The sequence below is a fragment of the Gopherus flavomarginatus genome, chromosome 7 (assembly GCF_025201925.1).
Source record: "Gopherus flavomarginatus isolate rGopFla2 chromosome 7, rGopFla2.mat.asm, whole genome shotgun sequence".
NCBI lineage: Eukaryota > Metazoa > Chordata > Testudines > Testudinidae > Gopherus > Gopherus flavomarginatus.
Window position 1 is genome coordinate 33,977,883 of NC_066623.1, and position 20,232 is coordinate 33,998,114.

The 20,232-nt window shown below is 38.8% G+C and overlaps 1 protein-coding gene across 10 annotated transcripts in view; it reads right to left on the minus strand.

The window, feature by feature from the left end:
• FBXW11 (F-box and WD repeat domain containing 11) overlaps nucleotides 1-20,232 on the minus strand; it is a 131,666-nt gene that overhangs the window by 53,458 nt on the left and 57,976 nt on the right. For all 10 annotated transcript variants that reach the window (XR_007775508.1, XM_050962694.1, XM_050962693.1 and 7 more), the window contains 2 exons: nucleotides 13,122-13,184; nucleotides 10,198-10,423 (listed from right to left, as the gene is read on the minus strand). Coding sequence is in view for 9 of the 10 variants with exons in the window: in XM_050962693.1 (XP_050818650.1) it covers nucleotides 10,198-10,423; nucleotides 13,122-13,184 (289 nt within the window). In the remaining variant the exon portion in view is untranslated. The remainder of the gene's footprint in view (nucleotides 1-10,197; nucleotides 10,424-13,121; nucleotides 13,185-20,232) is intronic.

Consider the following 20,232-nt stretch of genomic DNA (forward strand, 5'->3'; position numbering starts at 1 on the left):
TTACAAAGGTCGAAGTTGCAAGCTGACTAAAAAAATCTGATTTGCATAAGAACATGCAAAGTATTGTAAAATTCATTTAACTTTCATTTAACCTTTATTAATTAAGGCACAAAGGTGAAATCAATTACTCTTACAACTAAATTACCTTTTATTATGAATTAATGTCTACTTAGTACAAATAATATTTGACATACTAAAAGAAACATGGTCAGCATATTTAGCAGAATCCAAAGCTTTTCTTAATCAGTCTGAAAAGTGTAAAAGGCAAGTTACATGGTATTTGCAACAAAAACTATTTGACAGTCTCTGGCAATCACCTTTGTGAAGTAGTAAAGATTTGCCTTTAGTTTGAAAGATATACCATTTTCCCTTTAATAACAGTACTTACTAACCACAACCTAACCCTGTAAGAACAAACCCTGTAGACTAAACATTCTACCACTGCTTTTTGAAAAGCATACCATAATTATCACTTTTTCCACTGAAGAGAAAGGAAGCCAGAGACCACAAACATTTTCCATTTTCCTTGCATTCGCACAGGTGTAAAATTCAGAATGGACAGTACCAAGCAAATACTACTTAAACTTCTCCCTCTGAAGTCTGAAAAAGGGAGCTTAATTCTTTCAGACAAGTTATTTTCAAAAACAGGTAATTTTTAAGAGTTATCTTTTAACATAGTTTTAGCCAAATATGGTAGTTTTAGCCAAATATGGTATTAATTTAAAACAGCTCAGAGCAAGCTGCCTGGAACTTTTATATGTGAGTTATTCATGCACTACATACTTAACTACATGTTTTCCTGATATTTCTAAATTTTCATCACTGAAGCAGCAGCACCACACATCAATCTCCCTGCCCTAATCACTCTTCACAGCGAAATTCATCAAGCCTTAACACAGTTTAGTTAAGATCCAGAAAGTAAAACTAGCACTTCTAGTTTAACTGCACGATCCTGTCGGATGAAATTCACATCCCTCAAGAGACAAAAGGTATACTTCAGACAGATCACTCTGTGCACCTGCATACAAATGAAATTTAAGACAACCCCAAAGTACTAAAAAGGGACTCTGCATCCAGCAGGGGTTGTGACACACCAGCCTCTTCACAACAATGAAACTACAACAAATCTTCAGTTCTACAGAAAGGTGGGTGGGAGATGGATAATCTTTTTGGATGTGTATTTTAAGCAGAACAATTACAAGTAATTGTCTTTTCTTTAAAAATTTTCAACAAAGGACAAAGCTCTAATGATTTCTCTATGAAACCACATGCAACATCAATGAGAAACTGCAAGCAGTATGAAGCGTAAACAGTGTATTTTTTACAAATCATGGTACGAAAAGATTTGTGTGGAGGGAGCTGAAGTATGATACTAGTAAATTTACTTTACATCAGAGTGGATGAAATGTATTTACATTCCCTGGATGAAAATAGATTAGATTGTTGCCATAGCTAAGACAGGCATGCAAGTATGAAAAAGTATCAGCGGGAACTAACGCCACCTGAAGTGGTGTTCATAGCACTCAACAACAGCTTAGCACAAAGTTGGAGCCTGAAGCTCACTGAAAGCTTGTCATCGTATCACCTGGAAAAAGGTATTTCATGTCCAAAAACTGAGTTCACAACCACAATGGCCAAAATGTTGCTTCTATAAACTTGGTAAAGATTCCATCATCCCATTACAGATAGGTTTGTTTAGATTTTTTAATTAACTAAACCTTTTGATATATTCATGCAAGGATGAGAGAGGACACTCAGTGAAGGATGCAGTGGAGTTGTAGCAGTGTCAGTCTCAGGATATGAGACACTCATGATGGGTGAAGTAATATCTTTTATTGGATCAACTTCTGACAGAGACCTGAAGAAGAGCTCTGTGTGACTCAAAAGCTTCTCTTTCTCTCACCAACAAAAGTTGATCCAATAAAAGATATTACCTCACTCAGTGAAGGAATCTAACAGGATAAGAGGTGAGGAATGTATTCAAGCAGTTTATTGGGGGCATGTAAAGTTATCCATTCATTTCCACTCGAATGTGTACATTCCACTTATAGACTCCTGTGCAGCAAGAACTCAAGATCTCAGAAACAAGCCTATCAGCTTTTAGTCTCTCGGAAGCCATGCCAATAGGGAGAGCAATTCCAGGTTGGAATGTAGAGAAGTTCCCCAGTTCTGTGTGATCAAATATGCCTACACATGCATCTTGGTCAGCAGGAGACTAATGAGACTGCAGAACCCTTGTCTTCTGCTCAGCTTAGTCAGGACTCTTACAACCAGAAGTAACGAAGCAAGTGCATATGAGCTTCCCTCCCCAGTGGATAGAGGTGTTTCTTGTCACTGCAGGACACCTGTAGTGTGTCCCCCATGTGACAATATAGCTCATTTATAAAACATAAAAAGTAGTTTCATGGGGTTTTATGCAATATCTCCTTCCTCTATGGGTACTTCCTCGTAAAATGAGAAAATAGGGAAAAAGTTAAATACTAATTTGAATGTTATTTTTGCTAGCGTTCCCCCGCCACTCTTTCAAAGCAAGTTCTGTGAACTATCTGAGCCACCATCTGACCACTACTGATCTTTCAGTAGCGGTTTGTCAACCAGTAGTCAATTTGTAGATAAGAAAGTGAGTTAAATTCAGAATACTGAGCAGTTCCCATTTAAGAGACTAAAATGGCCACAATGCAGCTTGGCTCCTCAGGGCGAGGGGGCAGTTTAAAACTGCCACTTTCAACCTCTCATTCCTCCAACTCCAGCCACTCACTTCCCCACACATCTTTTCATATCTATCCATTGAGGGGGAATTATCTTTTATAAATCACAACTGAGTTTTAAGCATTACAAATATTTTAATTCAACAGTGCAGGTCATGGCCCGCACTCTCTTCCACGCTTTACCCATTAAAATACAAAAGGATGATTTGTGGAAAGTAATCCAGATTAGGGCACAATGTATTTGTTTAAAAACTCAAAAATTGCTTTAGTTTCTTCAGTATTATTTTCTATTTTTCTAATCTTGATCAGAGAGAACGCAGCTAAGGAAGGGATGGGCAAACTACAGCCCAGGGGCCGCATCTGGTCCTCTATAAGTTTTAATCCGGCCCTTGAGCTCCTGCCAGGGAGCAGGGTCAGGGGCTTGCCCCGCTCCACACGGCTCCTAGAAGCAATGGCATGTCTCCACTCTGGCTCCGACGGATAGGAGCAGCCAGAGGGCTCAGAACACTGCCCTTCCCCCTCCCCTCAAGTGCCGCCCCGAAGCTCCCATTGGCCAGAAACTGCAGCCAATGGGAGCTGCAGGGGCAACACTTGCGGATGGGGCAGCCCGCAAAGCTGTCTGGCCTCGCCTCTGCATAGGAGCTGGAGGGGAGACATGCCGCTGCTTCTGGGAGCTGCTTGAGGTAAGTGCCGCCCAGAGCCTGCATCCGATTCAATCCTGCGCCCCTACTCCAGCCCTGATCCTCCTCCTGCCCTCTGAACCCCTTGGTCCCAGTCCAGAGCACCCTCCTGCATGCTCAACCCCTCATCCCCAGCCCCACCCCAGAACCGTCACTCCGTCCCACACCCCAACCCCCAATTTCGTGATCATTCATGGCCCGCCATACAATTTCCATACCCAGGTGTAGCCCTCGGGCCAAAAAGTTTGCCAACTCCTGAGCTAAGGAGCTACTGAGACCTGCTCACAGCCCGTGATAACCAAACAGTTAACATCTCTTGAGAGTGAACAAGCAACTCTGGTTTTGACTGAAAAGATGATTTCAAATAGGGCTATTTTTAACATTTTATTTTTAAAGAGAATCACCTTTTCAGTCAAAACCAAGGGTAGTTTGAGCTTTCCCACCAGTTTTACTTTGCGCAATTGGTACCTACTTCCCATTTAGTAAATTCAGTTCCCGATGACTAAAACTTAGTTTTTATGGTAAGCATTTTCTAAACCCTGTCAAAATCTCCCCCTCCCCCCCCCAAAAGTTACTGTACTGTAAGGGCTTATATAGTGTTTCAGTTCAAGAACACCCGAGCAGAAAAGAGAGGAAAAGCAGTTGTAGATAAAAAATTGAGAGGGGAGACTGATCACAGGTTTAGGTAGCCTCTGCAGTTAGCAGCTGTAGAATTTTTAATATGCCTTCTTAAATCTCTCCCCACTACAGTTTAACATTTCTGCATTTGCCCACTAAATATAATGGATATAGTTATAGATAAGCAACAAGGTGCCAACTGTACATCGCTGTGACTTGCAGCCTGGCTCAGATTTCAAACAGGCACAAACAGCCAGCTGAAATCACAGAATCATAGGACTGGAAGGGACCTTGAGAGGTCATCTAATCCAGTCCCCTGCACTCATGGCAGGACTAAGTATTTTCTAGACCATCCCTGACAGGTGTATGTCTAACCTGCTCTTAAAAACCTCCAATAATGGAGATTCCACAACCTTGCTAGGCAATTTGGTCCAGTGCTTAACCATCCTGACAGTTAGGGAAAATCTTCCGAACATCCAACCTAAACGTCCCTTGCTGCAATTTAAACCCATTGCTTTTTGTCCTATCTTCGGAAGTTAGGAAGAAGAATTTTTCTCCCTCTTCCTTGTAACAACCTTTTATGTACTTGAAAACTGATGTCCCCTTACTTTTTCAGACTAAATGTATATGCCTAGTGATTTTCTAATGGCAGTTGGAGCACAATGAATTTCTACATTCTATTGCTAGATGATGCAAGATGTCTCCTTGAGCCAATAGCTTTAGAATTTTGAAACGGAAGAATTTCTAACTTGGTCACATCCAAGAGCTGAGATAGGTTATGATGGGTATCTTTACAGAAAACAAATACTGAGTGACAAGTAGAGGTAAAAACTCTTTGGGGGACTCTGAAAATATATCCATATGTAACATGATAAACCAAATGTTCCTTAACCTTATTTGTAATATGTCTGGTAAGCGTTCTAGTATAGATATGTTTTTCAAATGATTAAATCAGAGCCCAAAAGCATTTGGCACAGAGGTTAAATTATTGTGCATCTTTGTTTACCTTATTCTCATCTCTCCACAGCAGCAACATTTTTTCTGGATGCAAAGAATGTTTCTATAAGCAGACCATTCCACTCAACATGAACGGTCAGTTCCATCTTAGGCCCTAATTTTTTTAAATGTATTCATTTTAATCGAAATCCTAGTGCAAGAAAACTTTCCCTTACAAACATGGATGAGACAAGGGTGCACACTTCCCCTTTCTGATATGCTTAATTTTCAGGAAGCCTTTTGCTACAGCTCTTCCAGAGATCAAAGGTTTACAAAAGATGATGTGCACCGCAACATGTGTTCTGAAGATATGAACATGCACATCACAGACCCAGAATAATGTTAAATACTTATTTCAAGCCATTCACTCCTTATACTCTGGTATCTAGGTACAAGAGAAATGGTAATAAATTTCAAGTAATTTCTCTAAATCCCTTATGCAATTCTACCATTTTTAATCCATTTCCTGTACAACTGAAACCAAAATGGCCATTGTTTGCAATTGATTTGATTAAGTTCTATTATAAAAGTCATTCATAAGTGATTAGAAAGACAAAGTTTCAAAGAGGTTTGAACTTAGTTTGACTTGTTTGGGTAAATTTCTCATTTTTAGTCTACTACAAATTGCAAAAAGTTAAAGACTTTAATTGACACGCATTCAGTATAGTAACTTTCTATTTTAAAATAATTATAGGAATAAAGGAATTAACGTCTTAAATTCTTATGGAATTAATTTGTCTCCAAGAAGGGGATAAAATAAAATTTGTTTTAAAGGAAAAGAAACATCACACAATATATGCCCTAGCATTGAACAATGCCACACAGTTTATATCTTGCAGAAAGTGTTAAAATAGTTAGAATCAATTGCTTTCACATACCACAGGTTCAGGCATGGCAAGATCTCATAATTGCAGCTCTCTAAGCCAACATTCTTACCTCTAACTAAAAAGCATAAGGAATAGCAACATAAAATGTTACAACTGGAACACTGCATAAAGAAGAATCTATATTTTAACATACACAGACTAATTAGCATATATGCCCTGATCCTGCAAGTTACAATGCACAAAACAAACCCTTGCGCTCCACATGTTCCACAATTTCAGTGGAGATCTTTTTGGATGCAGGGATCTGCTCACAACTGAAATCTGTAGGACTGGGGCTCTAATAAGCAAAAACTAGTCAATTTTAAAATGGCAAGTTGTTCTGAATGAATGAGTGGATAAGAATCTTCACACAGTGATGGACAATAAAGTATGTTTGCACAGATTCCAGACAAATACTATTTACACCTAGTACACAATTTTTAAAATATCTCCAGAAGAGCTAGGTAAAATAAAAATCATTTTCACAAGAGTAAAATAAACCTGAGTTTTAAGTCATGAAATTTAAAAGAATCCTTTCATTAGCTAGTAAAAACCCTTTACATGTAGAGAATACATTTCTACATGACAAAGTTAAAACAGTCCTAAAAATTTAGGACCAGCTTTTTTAAAGTATTTAGGTATGGTGACTAAATATCATTAATAGCCAGATCTTTAATGATTCATGTTGTGGATTATGTCAAACCTGTCTTTTACAAAGCTAGAGGATGCCAACATTTGTGTCAATAAATCTGGGGTGGATATTCTCTATCGTCATCTATGCCACCTCCATTAGATTGCTCTAAGTGGAGGATTTCCGCTCTGCCTCCATATATATTTAGTATAAAAACATTTCTTCTAGTATTGCCCAATATTTATTCTGATATCCTTTCAAAAAGGAAACTTTGCTAGATTAAAAAGATAGTGTTTTCCCGTGCATGACAAAGCACACTTTATATAAGAAGCTTATAGTGAATGCAATATACAAAAATGATTTGACAGGATGAAAGGAAGGCCAAATTCAAGGTCAAGAAGGAAAACAACCCTATTTTTTCCTCAATAAAGCTTTCAGTGTTAATGTTGTATCTAAAAAATAAATACACAAAAAATAAGATTTTCTCCAATCACACTAAAAAAAAAGCTAAACCTTAGGACACACCCAATTAATACTGTATCATAAAGCTGCTTCATTCAATGTCACGTCTGCATTACAGATGTCAGAAACATCAACAATCATTTTTTGAACAAAAGAACAACCATGCAAAGCTGGTTTGTGTGTGTGTGTACGTGTGTGTGTCTGTGTGTGTGTGTGTACGTGTATGTACACGTACTGAACTCCTTAGAGGAATGTTATCTTCAAACAGGACTTGAAGTTAGCATTTTATTAACATTTTTTAATGTAATTGCCACCTTATTTTCTGAAAATGTCAAGCATTTTCCAACAGAAGTCTGAATCCAAAATGTACATTAATTTTCATGCTCACATAGTTAATATTTGCCTGATAGGAAGATTTCTTTTTAAGTACATTGTTTTATTGACAATAAAAGCTGCTGGCAGCAAACATTTTAAATCGTCTTAATACAATCCAACAAACTAACTTACAGGATAACTTTGGCTGCAACTGACCAGAAAAATATAAGCATCGGCCTTGGTATGCCATTTTTTGAAAGGTAGGGGGAAATGAGCAAAAGAAAGTCAAATATTGGAAGACATATTTTAACATATTTAATATATATAAAGAATATAAATGTGTATATGTAAATATGAGGACTTATATGACTCATATGAATAAGTGATCTGCATCATTACAAATCTTGGTAATAGGTATCTAGATTCCACACTGAAGTTCAAAATATAGCAGCTGCAAACTCAAACTTGTGTTAAAAAATCCACTCTCTTAACTCAAGACCACACTGTATAAATGCCTTCACCAGGCAGGCCTGATTTTTTAAGTTGCACACTTTTCAAATATCTCCCAGGAAAATATAAAGCAGATAACCACTTTGAAAGAGGTGATGGGCAGAAAATCTATAGTATCTAAAAGCCGAGTGGGGTCATTTCTGCAGAAAAAGCTAGGAAGTTCACTAGAAAGAAGCAACCCACAATAAAATCAGATTGAAAAATCTTGTATAAAGCTAATTTATCACAATATTGATCTCATCTCTCCCTCTTCCCTTCATATTCTATCCTTTTTCCTTCTGTATTTTTTTCTTGTCCAGTTTTTTAATTTCCCTCTTTTTCCCCTTCTCTCCCACTTTGTCCACAACCGCTGAAGCCCAGACCCTCATCTGGCCTGTTGGAATGGCGTCGACTTTAAATATGAGCTGGCACCTCTGAGACAAGTAGAAAATTCTCTCTGCCCAGTGAAAAAAAAAACATAGGCAACAGCGGAGGGAAACTGACATGTACCTGGTTGATTTCACTACTTTGCTCCCCATTTGTAAAACGGGGCTACTACTTGCTTTTTCATCCCTTTGTCTTGTCTTGTCTCGTCTCAAGACTGCAAATGATTTAGGACAGGGACTGCTTCTTACTGTTGTGTATGTACAATGGGGCACCACTCTCAAACGGAACTGTTAGCCACTACTGTAATACAAACCACAACCACTTTGGTAATGAATCCTTATATGAAGATTTGAAATAAGTGAATTATGTATAAGTAAGTAAGTAAAATACCAACAAGAACGTTTATAATCAAAACTAGATTCCATCTCATAATGCATCATTGGCTCCTAGCATCTTTTCTTGTCTCCTTTCCTTTCAGTTTCTATGCTGTCCCTTACTAGGTTTTCAGGTTTCCCAGAGGCGCTGAGGTCTTAACAATATCCTGCATACCTAGAGGGAAGCAGTTACAATTTTAGTTGGGAAAAGGATAGACGGAAGGAAAACAAGAATAGTGCTGCTTGAGTTCTTACGGTCATCCAGTTCTGACAGATTCACCCCCTCAGCACTGCATCAATTCAGTCAGCTGCCTGTCACTATCAGAGTTTCTCAGCAGCTCACGCCTGTTTGATTCAAACATCAGAAATCATGATGTGTTGTGCTCGTATCATCTGACAAATAATAAGTACAATGATGTGCATAACAATCTGGTATTCTAGCTATTGTTTCTATGACTGATCAATGCAGAGGACAGAACAACAGATGGTCAAAGCAAACAAGAGAGAATATACCAACACGGGAAGACAGGAAAATGTGAAAGGCTAGGAAGGGAGCAAAATTACAAAGAAAGAAAACTGACAGCTATTAGATAGAGCAACTCCTAATCTTATACTAACAGAGCATTTGAAGCAAATTTCTCTGACTGACTCGTGTCACTTTCATCATAACAGCCTGGATTTAAATTAGCAGGTTTTTCCAATGGCTGAGTAGAGCAGGTTCTGGACAGCGTCTCAATGTTTCATTAACTACTGTTAAACACTATCAACTATTAGGGACCCCTTTGTCAGTGGTTTCTTGAATTCCTAAAAGACAAGTGGTTTTTCTCATATCCAACATATCCTGCAGTGGTTCTACTGTATCTACTTTAGTATTATCATTATTATTATTATTATCACCACCACCACATGCTGAATTCATTTTTTTTTTTAAAGGGTATCTGCCTCTTACTATCAGAAATCAGAACAAAATCCAGGAAACCAGCTCCTTGTTGCTCTTGCTCAGGCACCTGAAATTTAAGTTGCCTGCCAAGCAGACAGAAGTCTAGAACAGTAGTGCTCCATCCTCTTTGTGGACTTGCATAAAGTATGCACAGGTATGAACAGTCTGCTAAAATACAAGATACTGAAGAAAGAACCAAACTTGAACTGAATAAAAATTTTACAATTAATTTTTTTTTTTATTAAATAAGTAGCAAGAAAGCCCAGATGTCTAGACTAGTTTATCAAAACAGACAGATTTAAGATTTCAGGTCACTTTTAAAAAATATGTGAGAAACCAAGGACAAAAAAAAAAAATGCAGTATAGGCTTCACAAATCAAAGCCATGAAGGCTAATGGTGTTTTCTACATTAGAGGGTTTGGTATGGAAAAGAAATCTAGGATCAAGTTTGCAATTGAGAAGCAGCTTTTACAATAATTCAGACCCAAGTAAAACAGACTGCTGTTTAAAACATACTAGTTAAACTGTATTTATGTGGAACAATACTGGCATCCAGTGGTCAGTTCAATTAATCACAGAAATGGCGGACAAGTTATTCTAGTATGTATCTACCCAATAGGAGAAAATAAAAATATGGTGGCTGTCCAGAAAAATGTACACTATTTATAATCTACATTTATCTATAGCAAAATATACACTTATCTCCCAATTCTTATAGATATGTTTGTTACCTGGTAATGCAGTGATGAAGTCCCGTTGTAACATGGGCTTCAAATAAGAGTTAATATGTCCATGCTGATAGTGACACATTCGTGAAATAAGGTGTTCCACAAATTCAACCTGATCTGATTCAGACCACTGGTCAAAATATTTAATACACAAGTCTTTTTCCTTTTCGTAGTTTCCTTCCGATGGTCGCTTCCTTGAGACTATCACGGATGAAGTTCCATTACTTATCTATTTTTAGAAAAGATAAAATAGTTAACACTTAAATATCAGCATGCATAGTCAGCTAAGAGCAATCTGAACTCTGAAAGAGGGGCTGAGAATGCAAGGAAGTGCATCTTAGCAGAATGAAATTTTAAAGTCTATAATAAAGATGATCATCTATGCAAAAAGACTGTATAACTTGGACATTCTGCTTTCATAGATGAGATTAATGAAATTTGTTTTTTTCTTATATAATTATAAATTATCAATTACACTGAAAAACTAAAAATCTCCTCCCATTTACAATTATTTAAAGAAATACTGAAGTGCTCATTCAACATAGGGGAAAGGCTCTTATTCACATCATTACTTTCTACTGCTGTATTCCTTCCACAACTTCCATTGGTTTGGATGGATGTAATTACACAACACAAACTGGGGAAAAAGACATGAAGTGCCGATATTTAGAAATATAAAATTAAAAGTTGCACTGCCTGTTTCTTGCCCCATCATTGAAAACTGACAGGAATTTGTAAATTATAGGCCCTTTCCTTAACGAAAGTCCACTCCTGCCACTTGAGGGCGTGCAAATGCCAACACCGAGGACCATTAAAAATGGGACCTTGATTTTTAATTTTTCACTTGGGTGCTGGAACAGATCCCGCCATGGATGACACACCACTACAGAAAACAGATGTTAAATATTTCACTCAAGAGTAGAAGAAAGAGTTCAAGGCCATACTGCCTACTTCCATAATACTTCTTGATACCAAACACTCAATATTTGGTAAGAATTTCTAACCATCACTGTACATACACCGCCACCTAGTGTTTGAATCACATAATAAGCACTATTATAGGATGACAAGACATCCTGGAGTTTAGGCAGGAAGAGTGATAGCAACAAACAGGACAGCTCCACTAGGAACAATAGTATATTGACATCAGGCTAAGCTTCACTTGTATCCTGAAAATGTGAGATTAGAGCTTCCAAATCTAAAACAGTTATGCATTAATCCACTATGCTATATGCAGACACTTAGGCCTTGTATACACCGCCACTTACAACACTGAAACTTTCTTCACTCAGGGGTGTGAAAAAACATACCCCTGAGCAATGCAAGTTTCAGTACTGTAAAGTGGCAGTGTAGATAATGCTACAGCGCTGTGAGCCATGCTCCCAGCACTTGTAGCTATTCCCCTTGCAGGGGTGGTTTTATTACAGCGCTGGCAAAGCTGTCTCCTAGCACTGGAGCTGCGACTGCACAGCCACATTAAAGCACTGTCGCAGCTGAACTTTAACATCGACTGTGTAGACATACGCTTAGATGTGCAAATCGATCCACAGAGCACTTCAAGGTATGTCTGCAGAGTTTCTAGGAAAAGAAGTGATACTTACTGTTAATTTCAGTTTGCTCCAGGAGTCCTTAAGTTTCCAAAAGCCTCTTGAAACCAAAGAATAAATACCACTTAAACCAGCAGAGTGGTTGTTTCATGCCTTTCTTTGCAGGGTGTTTTTCTGGTGTACAAGCTGAGCAAACCTCAAATTTGCAAGACACCAAAATTGCACAGGTAGTAAATATAAGGAAGGAAAGAACTAAACAAGTAAGGGATTGCTTGTAGCCCCAAACGCTTTCAGGCAAGATTTGATACAAACATGGCTACAAACACCACCCAGAAAGGGAAAATAAAGAGAACAGAATTGAAGCATGTAACCAAGCAGCTGCACATATCACATTTTCTTCCTCTTCCCTTTACTTTTTCACAGAAAAAAGCGTAAAGTTTCTGCACATGTGGTGTGCGACCAGGTCTAAAAAGTTAAGGTTTGAGCAGTAATGTCTCAAGAAACATTTGTTACTCACATTCCGTATTTTATTCATCTACCTCTTCTTTATATATGACAATAGTTACACACTACACCATCTTTTGGATTATTCCTCTTGTACAGGGAGTAAAGTTCATAGCTAGGGAGATGACCATTTAGATATAAAAATTGCAGCACACAAGGAGAAGTTGCTCTATAATCGGTTTTGTTTTGTTTTTTTTAAAGACAAGATTTTACGGACAGGCAATTTTGACTGTTTATTTTGCTCTGAAATAAATCCATAGATTTACGGATTGCTGGTCTCTCAGGCCAAGAGACTTCCTGCTTGTTTTAGAGTCAACTCTAGTCTGAGCCGCATTCCATATAGCAGGTTGAACTTCTCAGGAGAGATGACTGATTACTATCTGTCAATAACTGATCAAATTAAATCCAGAGTCAGGAAGGAACTGTGTTTCAGAGCATAAAGGCAGTAAGCTTGGAATACACATTCACCTTCCGCTAGAGAACAATATCTGTTATGCATATTTCACCGCAGTCAGTTTTCTTGCAGTGGCAGGGCAGTACTAGACCTTGTTCTTTCCATTTATGGCCATTGAATTGTGTCTCTGTTTTATGAATTTGTACTGTAACGTGTCTTGATGCTAAAATTGTCTCATGTCAAGGTAGAGTGAAGAAAGTTTTAAAAATTTGGAAAGAACAAGTCATGTATAAATTGTCCATCGCTGTCATTTTCTACCTGAGGACTCCACTCTGAGCTAAATTAATGATGGCATCAAGTCTACTATGCATAAGAGGGACATTCAATTTGCAGGCGCAAGCTTTCTCAAAGGCAGAAATATTGAAAATAATGCCAACTATCTATATATCATTTACTATCTTCTCTTGGCACCTCAGTCATACCTGCCATAGGGTATTTTTCTTTGGAGATTCATCTTCATTCTGATCCTCCATTACTGATGTGTTCTAGGAAAAAAAACAAATATTATTTGAATTTTCCTCTGTATGTGTTTAAATTGTGGCAATTCCATGCCTGTGCAAACATTCTGAAAAGCACATCCAAAAAGATAAAACTTTATTTTCTTATCGAACGTTACAAGAGATTTCTAGTCACATTAAATCTAGATACCATAAATGTAAAGATTTTCAATGAACTAGAGTATGTTCACTGATTCCATTTACAGCAAAGATAACTCCATTACTGACCCCTCTTCAACTTCCATCAACAGGCTCTCATCCAGCCTAATGATCATCTCAATGGGAAATAAATCCATTATTGAATTAGAATTAAACTCCCTCAGGTGAACAGGAAAATTGCTGAAGTGATTAAACAAGCAGCTTCTGATGTGAAGTCAAAATACATACATCTATGGTGAAAAAAAACAGTCAGCACACCCTCTTATACACGCAATAGGATCATATATTAGACATAAAAGACCTAACAGGTCATCCAGCCCACTAAATCAGTGCAGGATTGTTCTCTACAGACTATTTTGTAGCTGATTGCCATTTACAGTTCTTAAAGTCCCAAGAGATTTGGCAACTGCCATTTCCCTTTACTTCTATTTTCCTTTCAAGAATTCTGATATCTTTTTCCCTTCCATCTTTACCAGTACGTATCTTGCTTCAAACTTTTCCCTTTTCACTGTCTCTTGTTTTCTTCCCTTCCCTTCCATTTTTTTTTTTTAATGGAAAACCAGACATCGGCCTCCCTCAACATCCATCCTCCATTCTTCCCTCAAGCTTTCCTTTTCCTTCAGTTCACACCTTCTTTTCTCCACTACCTGCCCACATTCACTCACTTGATTCTGTTACTAAAACTGAAACAGCCATGCATTCTCTCCACCAATCACACTCATGAATCCCAACTTATTCAATGCTTCCCCTCATACTTCTGCAATCACTAATCACTGGACTCACCATATACACCCATTCCCTCTCCTTCCCTCCCCTCCACACACACACCTATAAGAAATTGGCCAATTGATAATGGATTGGTAAAGGATTGTCAGGGAAAGCTGTGTATTTTTTAAAAATGAAAATTACAGATATTTATACAGAGGTGTATATTTTCATGTTATCCCTCTTTCCTTCTCCTTTATATATCTCTTGTTCTGAGGGAAAAAGTGGAATTAAGATGAGTCTTAGACCCACTTTTGCTTGTATATTTTATCCTGCTTCCCTGCCTTTTTGGGGGGAGGTGGGAGGAGGGTGGCTCTCTCCATTATGAGCTGTCTCTGATAGAAACTGTACACACAACTGCTTAGGAGCCACTCCCCCTTCCAGGGTAGTAGCTGTGTTCTGAGCTCACATTTACCACCCTTCCCTCCTCCTCCACACAGTTTCTGTCATGTGGTAAGAGTGAATCACAGAAAGCAGCTTTAGTTCAAAAGAGGAAGCTTATTAGAAAAATAAAACAGCATTACCCATAAAGCTACACTCACTGACCCCCCTTTTAACTGTAGAACTTCCTTCTAAAACTTATTTGAGCCCCTCCTGCCTGGCTTCCTGTTACAGAGAAATGGCTTGAAGAATTACATTGTGAAAGTTCTGCACATTGCCAGCAAGAGGAATATGCCTGGAAGAAAAAAAGCAAACTCATCTGCTTCTGATGTAAGCAGCAGCGACAAATACAGCAAAAAGTGGAGCAGGGGAGTCCAAATACAGACAAAGGCAGTACTATTTATATTTAAAATTTTCAAACACTTCTTTCAGGTGACATACATATGTTAAGCACAATTACACTTGAAAAAGCTACACACTTTTGCCTCATGTTTTAATATCATCTGGTTGGGACTGTGTTATCTAGTTTTTAAATGCAGCAGCACTGTCACCAATGTAAACACCTCTTTTTATGCATGATTCTATTGGCTACTGCACAGCCATCCAGAAGGAGCACAAATTAATTGACAACAATTACTGGTACTCTGCTCATTCATACTGTGACAGACCCAGACCAGTGGGGTACAGGACTCTGGTAGAAGGCAAAATATACTGGCCACTGGATGAACAATATTCTGTTCCCTGAGTGACCAGAGCAGGGGCTGCCCTAGAGCAATCAGGAACCTGCTAGAACCAATTAAGACAGGCAAGCTAATCAGGACACCTGGTTTAAAAAGGACCTCCCATCAGTTAGTAGGGGGCAGTGCAAGTAGCAGGGAGTGAGAAGGGGTGCTGCTGGAGGATGAAGAGTTCAAGCGTGATCAGGCTTCAGGAGGAAGATCCTGCAGTTAGGATAAGGAAGGTGCTGGGGAACGCCAGGGGAAGTAGCCCAGGGAGTTGTTGCCGTCATGCAGCTGATACCAGGAACATTGTAGACAACTGCTATCCAAGGGCCCTGGACTGGAACCCAGTGTAGAGGGTGGGCCCGGGTTCCCCGCATCCCCCTAACTCCTGATTGGACACAGGAGGAGTTGACCTGGTCTGTGAGAAACACCAGCAGGGAAGGTCTAAACTGGAAAGGTATCTGGCCTGTCCCCAACCCACTAGGTGGGACACAGAGACTGTGGGGATTGTTCTCCTCCCTTTCCCCCATGTTGGCCAGTGATGAGGTTAGCTGAATGGATGGCAGGTTTGAGCCACTAGCAAGACTGGCCAAACTGAGGGCTGCTGTGAATCTCTGAGGTGAGCAAAACCGCCTATAAGTGCAGGACCCACCAAGGCAGAGGAGGAATTGTGTCACAATACCAGTAAGTGATACTGGAAGACTAACAAAAGCCCAGTGGGTTGTACAGGATAACAACACAAAGTCAAAAATATTCATGAAGTGAAAATTCTGTAGAAAGTACATGTGCAAATGCCTAAGAACTACTAACAATGGAATAAATTAGTTGCACCTGTTTAAAGAAGAGTATAGATCGGGGTCAGCAACCTTTCAGAAGTGGTGTACCGAGTCTTCATTTAACCGCTCTAATTTAAGGTTTCGCGTGCCAGTAATAAATTTTAACATTTTTTGAAGGTCTCTTTCTGTAAGTCTATAATATATAACTAAACCAGGGATCAGCAACCTTTGGACCACGGCCCGGCAGCCCCAGGCCAGATTATTTACCTGCCACGTCCACAAGTCCGACCAATTGTGGCTCCCACTGGCCACAGTTCATTGCTCCAGGCCAATGGGGGCTGCGGGAAGTGGCAGTCAGCATATCCCTCAGCCCCAGCCCCCATTGGCCTGGAGTGGCTAACCGTAGCCACCAGGAGCCACAATTGGCTGAACCTGCAGATGCGGCAGGAAAACAAACTGGCCTGGCCCACCAGGAGGCTTACCCTAGCGGGCCGCGGGACAAAGGTTGCTGATTACATACAACAATAGTTTAGTCAGGAAAGTAAATAAGGTTTTTTAAATGTTTAAGAAGCTTCATTTAAAATTAAATTAACATGCAGAGCCCCCCAGACTGGTGGCCAGGACCCAGGCAGCGTGAGTGCCACTGAATGTCAGCTTGTGTGCCATCTTCGGCACGCATGCCATAGATTGCCTACCCCTGGTATAGATCATCTCCCTTTAAAGGTGAAATATAAATGTAAAAAAAAAAATGGTTAGTTTTACATGCTAGCATAGTACAAATAAAAAAAATAAAAAAAAAAAACTTCGCTGGTAATAGACCACAAACAACTGAAATGAGAAGTAGATTGAATGCTCTTTTAATCTGATGACTTGGGGTTGGTGTATTCAGCAGACCAGCCCAGGTGAAAGAAAAAATGTCGCCACTCCCCTCAAAAAGTCCAGCATATTTGAATCAGTCTTGTTTCCCCCAACAATTCAATTCTGAGCTGCCATCCCACCTGGAATCGACTCCCACTACTTTTCTGCTTCTTGCTCCCTCCGTCAATGCAAATGGCTCAGAGGTCATTTTTCCTCACTCCACTTACCACCAAGAAAAATGAGAAGTGACTAAAAGGCTGCTCTGCTCACTTACTCCTTGTCTTGCATAAAATGAACCAATAGCTCAATCACCCCATTTAATCAAGAAATAAAATTACTGTAGTTATAATAAATCTAGACTGTACATTCCCCAGAGCAGAGACTGTCTTGACACCTGTCTCTTGTACAGTGTGGAGCATGCTGTAAGTGATGTCCTTGAAAAGGATCTGCAAATTAAATATACTACCATCTTCAAAACAGTTAGTTTGTAATACAGTCTTAAAGAAAGATAAATTTGTGTTTCTCTCACTGGCTTTGTATTTTCACTTGGCTAACATTTTTTTAGCCTTTCCCCACTTCAATGGCGCACTGCCAGTTTGTTTACTTTTCAGCCTATTCACCATAAGAGTTTATCTAGGACAAAAGGATGTATGTTATGGAAATGTTAGCTAACATGTAAAACTTTAGTAGGGCTCAGGGACAGTATATTTTTAATATGCGATAGCTGATTACATGGACATTTCTAGGACTCAACTCAATCAGCTAGTATGTGTTAAAAATAAACAGTGCCTGGTCTATTAGGATAGAAGTTTAGAATACACTAGCTAATACGTCATATCCATAGACGTTTGCTGTTGGAATGTATTAACTAACTGGACTAATAGGCAGTGGTAATGATGCAACTGAGTTCATTTGGAATCTATAGAATATCCCAGTATTATTATATGCATAATATTGTCTACGAATCTTTTAGTTAAATTACTCGAATGCACATGGAATTGTCACAACAGGGAGTTAAAGCATATACTTACATCCTCCTTCATAATCCTGATCTTCCTTGCCCTGCTCTGACTCCTAGTTTTCCAATCTATCCCTTTAATTCCTATGGTCTTCAATAATTACAGACACTTTGTGGAGCCTTGAGATCTCAGATAGATCCCAAGGTCCATAATGCAGAAACTGCAACAGCATGCAAGTATCCTAGGGCACATCTTGACTGTTTAGGTTCTGGGCTCCACACAGCTAAACTGTAAGGATCAAACTGTACAAATAAACAAGAGACAGGTGAAATGGAAGAGTTATTGAGTTGGAAGGCAAAACTTTGATGTCTCATGGGTGTGCGAACTCCACAGAATAGCTTATGAAAAGGAAGAGGAGGAACATAAATAATGAGAGAAAAGGACACAAGAAATATTGGAACGAACATGGTTTAGAAAAAATTGACAAATTCTACGAAATTTACCATGAACGTTTTAAATACTTCCCTTCGCACAAAGTTGACAACCTAAAAAGAATAAAAACTAATCAATAAAATCTACAACTCCTAGATGAGTGGCAAGAATTCTGTACAGGTAGGTTTAGACCACTGCCCATCAAGCCAGAAATTCTGACTGTGGGAATAGCAGATGCTTCACAAACTGGAGAAATCCCTATAAGGCATGTAACCTGTTGAACAATGTTTTGAGTATAGGTGGCTACAAGAGTTGTCATTAGCCTCATGCAGCAATTAATTTATGCCCTGAAACATGCAACTGAGTGCCCTTGGTATAACTACAAGAGGATGCCATAAAATTACGAAGTTAACCAACTGGAGTTGTTTATAGACGAGAGAGAAAAAAGGGAAATTATACAGAGAAGGGGAAGAAAACAGAAAAAGAAAAAACAAAGAAAAACCAGTGCAGATGAAAAGTACAGTAATGAATTATATTATAAATCTACTATAGCATAAAACTGAATTTTAGTTAAATACAGAACTTTTGGAATGTGCCAAAATTTTAAAGCCAATTCATTTCCCAGGTACATTTGAAAAAAATTCACAAGAATGTCTCTAACAATGTAGTAGGAAATCTTAATACACGGGGTTTCTGCCATCCCCTTACAATCAATTGAACTAATATTAACAGGAAAAGCAATCATTACACGTAATCAGGATTTCAGAACAGCTTCCATTTTCTTTTATATACCCTGGGTATATCAATCATCCCAACCATAATCAACCATTGTTAGTGACAAAAGTAATTATATGAGTAGGCATAAGTACCGATTACATAAGAAAATACTATTTTTCTAGTGTATATTGTACGACATACGTCAAGTTGCATATAGATTTCCAATCTGTTTTCTCCGAGATTAACACACTAAGATGAATTTTTTTTTAAATAATTAGAAATGAAAGTGTTCCAAAATCTTGATTATGTTTAACCATTGCTTTTTCTGTTCATCTAAACCACATGGTTAGTATTAATCCAATTTACTGTAATAGGGATAGCAAAAACCTCTGCATTATTAGTCTATAAGGTGCCACAAAACTCTTTGCTGCTTTTACAGATCCAGACTAACACGGCTACCTCGCTGATCCCTGTATTAAGGGTTCCTGACATTTTATATTACAGACATACTTGTGACATTTTTGAAGAGCTCCACCACCACCAGAACTCTGAAATGTACAGAAAGATACAAAGGAAATGCCATTTTGGGCAACATGCCACACACACATTCTATAGCACTGACGGCGTACCTCACTTCAGCATTTCAGATAGTACTCACTCCACGCAGGACACAGACAAAAACAGATCCTAATGTTGCTACACCCCATCAAAATATTCTTTGGCCTGCACTGGAAACCAGAAGACAATGAGTTCTAGGTTCACTTCGTCTGACAAGAGCTAATCATTGTGAACCCTCACAATCCTTTTTGAGGAAGACCTCATGCCCCACTGAGAAGTTATGCAGAACCCAGATCTCCAATATGACAGACCCAAATCCAACTCACCTATCCATACTGCCTCTCAAACAACCTGCTCTCTCTCAATCATCAGCTTTGTTGCCTATAAAATGGGGCTGCTCATGCATAGACAATCAACTGTTTTATTTCAAATCATGCTGACACACGATGTGTATGGCAGCTGAACATAATCAAATTTATGCGTTTTCCTTTTTAAGACACCTAGCAAGTTTCATACCTGGGAGTTCAAAAATCTCAGATTAAGGTTGTCCATGAAACCTTAACTAAGCTCTGTTGTGTGTATGCATTATGAAAGTCTTGTTTGTTTTTTTTCTCCCACCAGACCCCTGCCTTACACAAGCCGCACAGACTCAGCTAATGAATTAGGGTTGTGAAGTGAACCTGGCTACTGTCCGTAGGACACCTGCCTC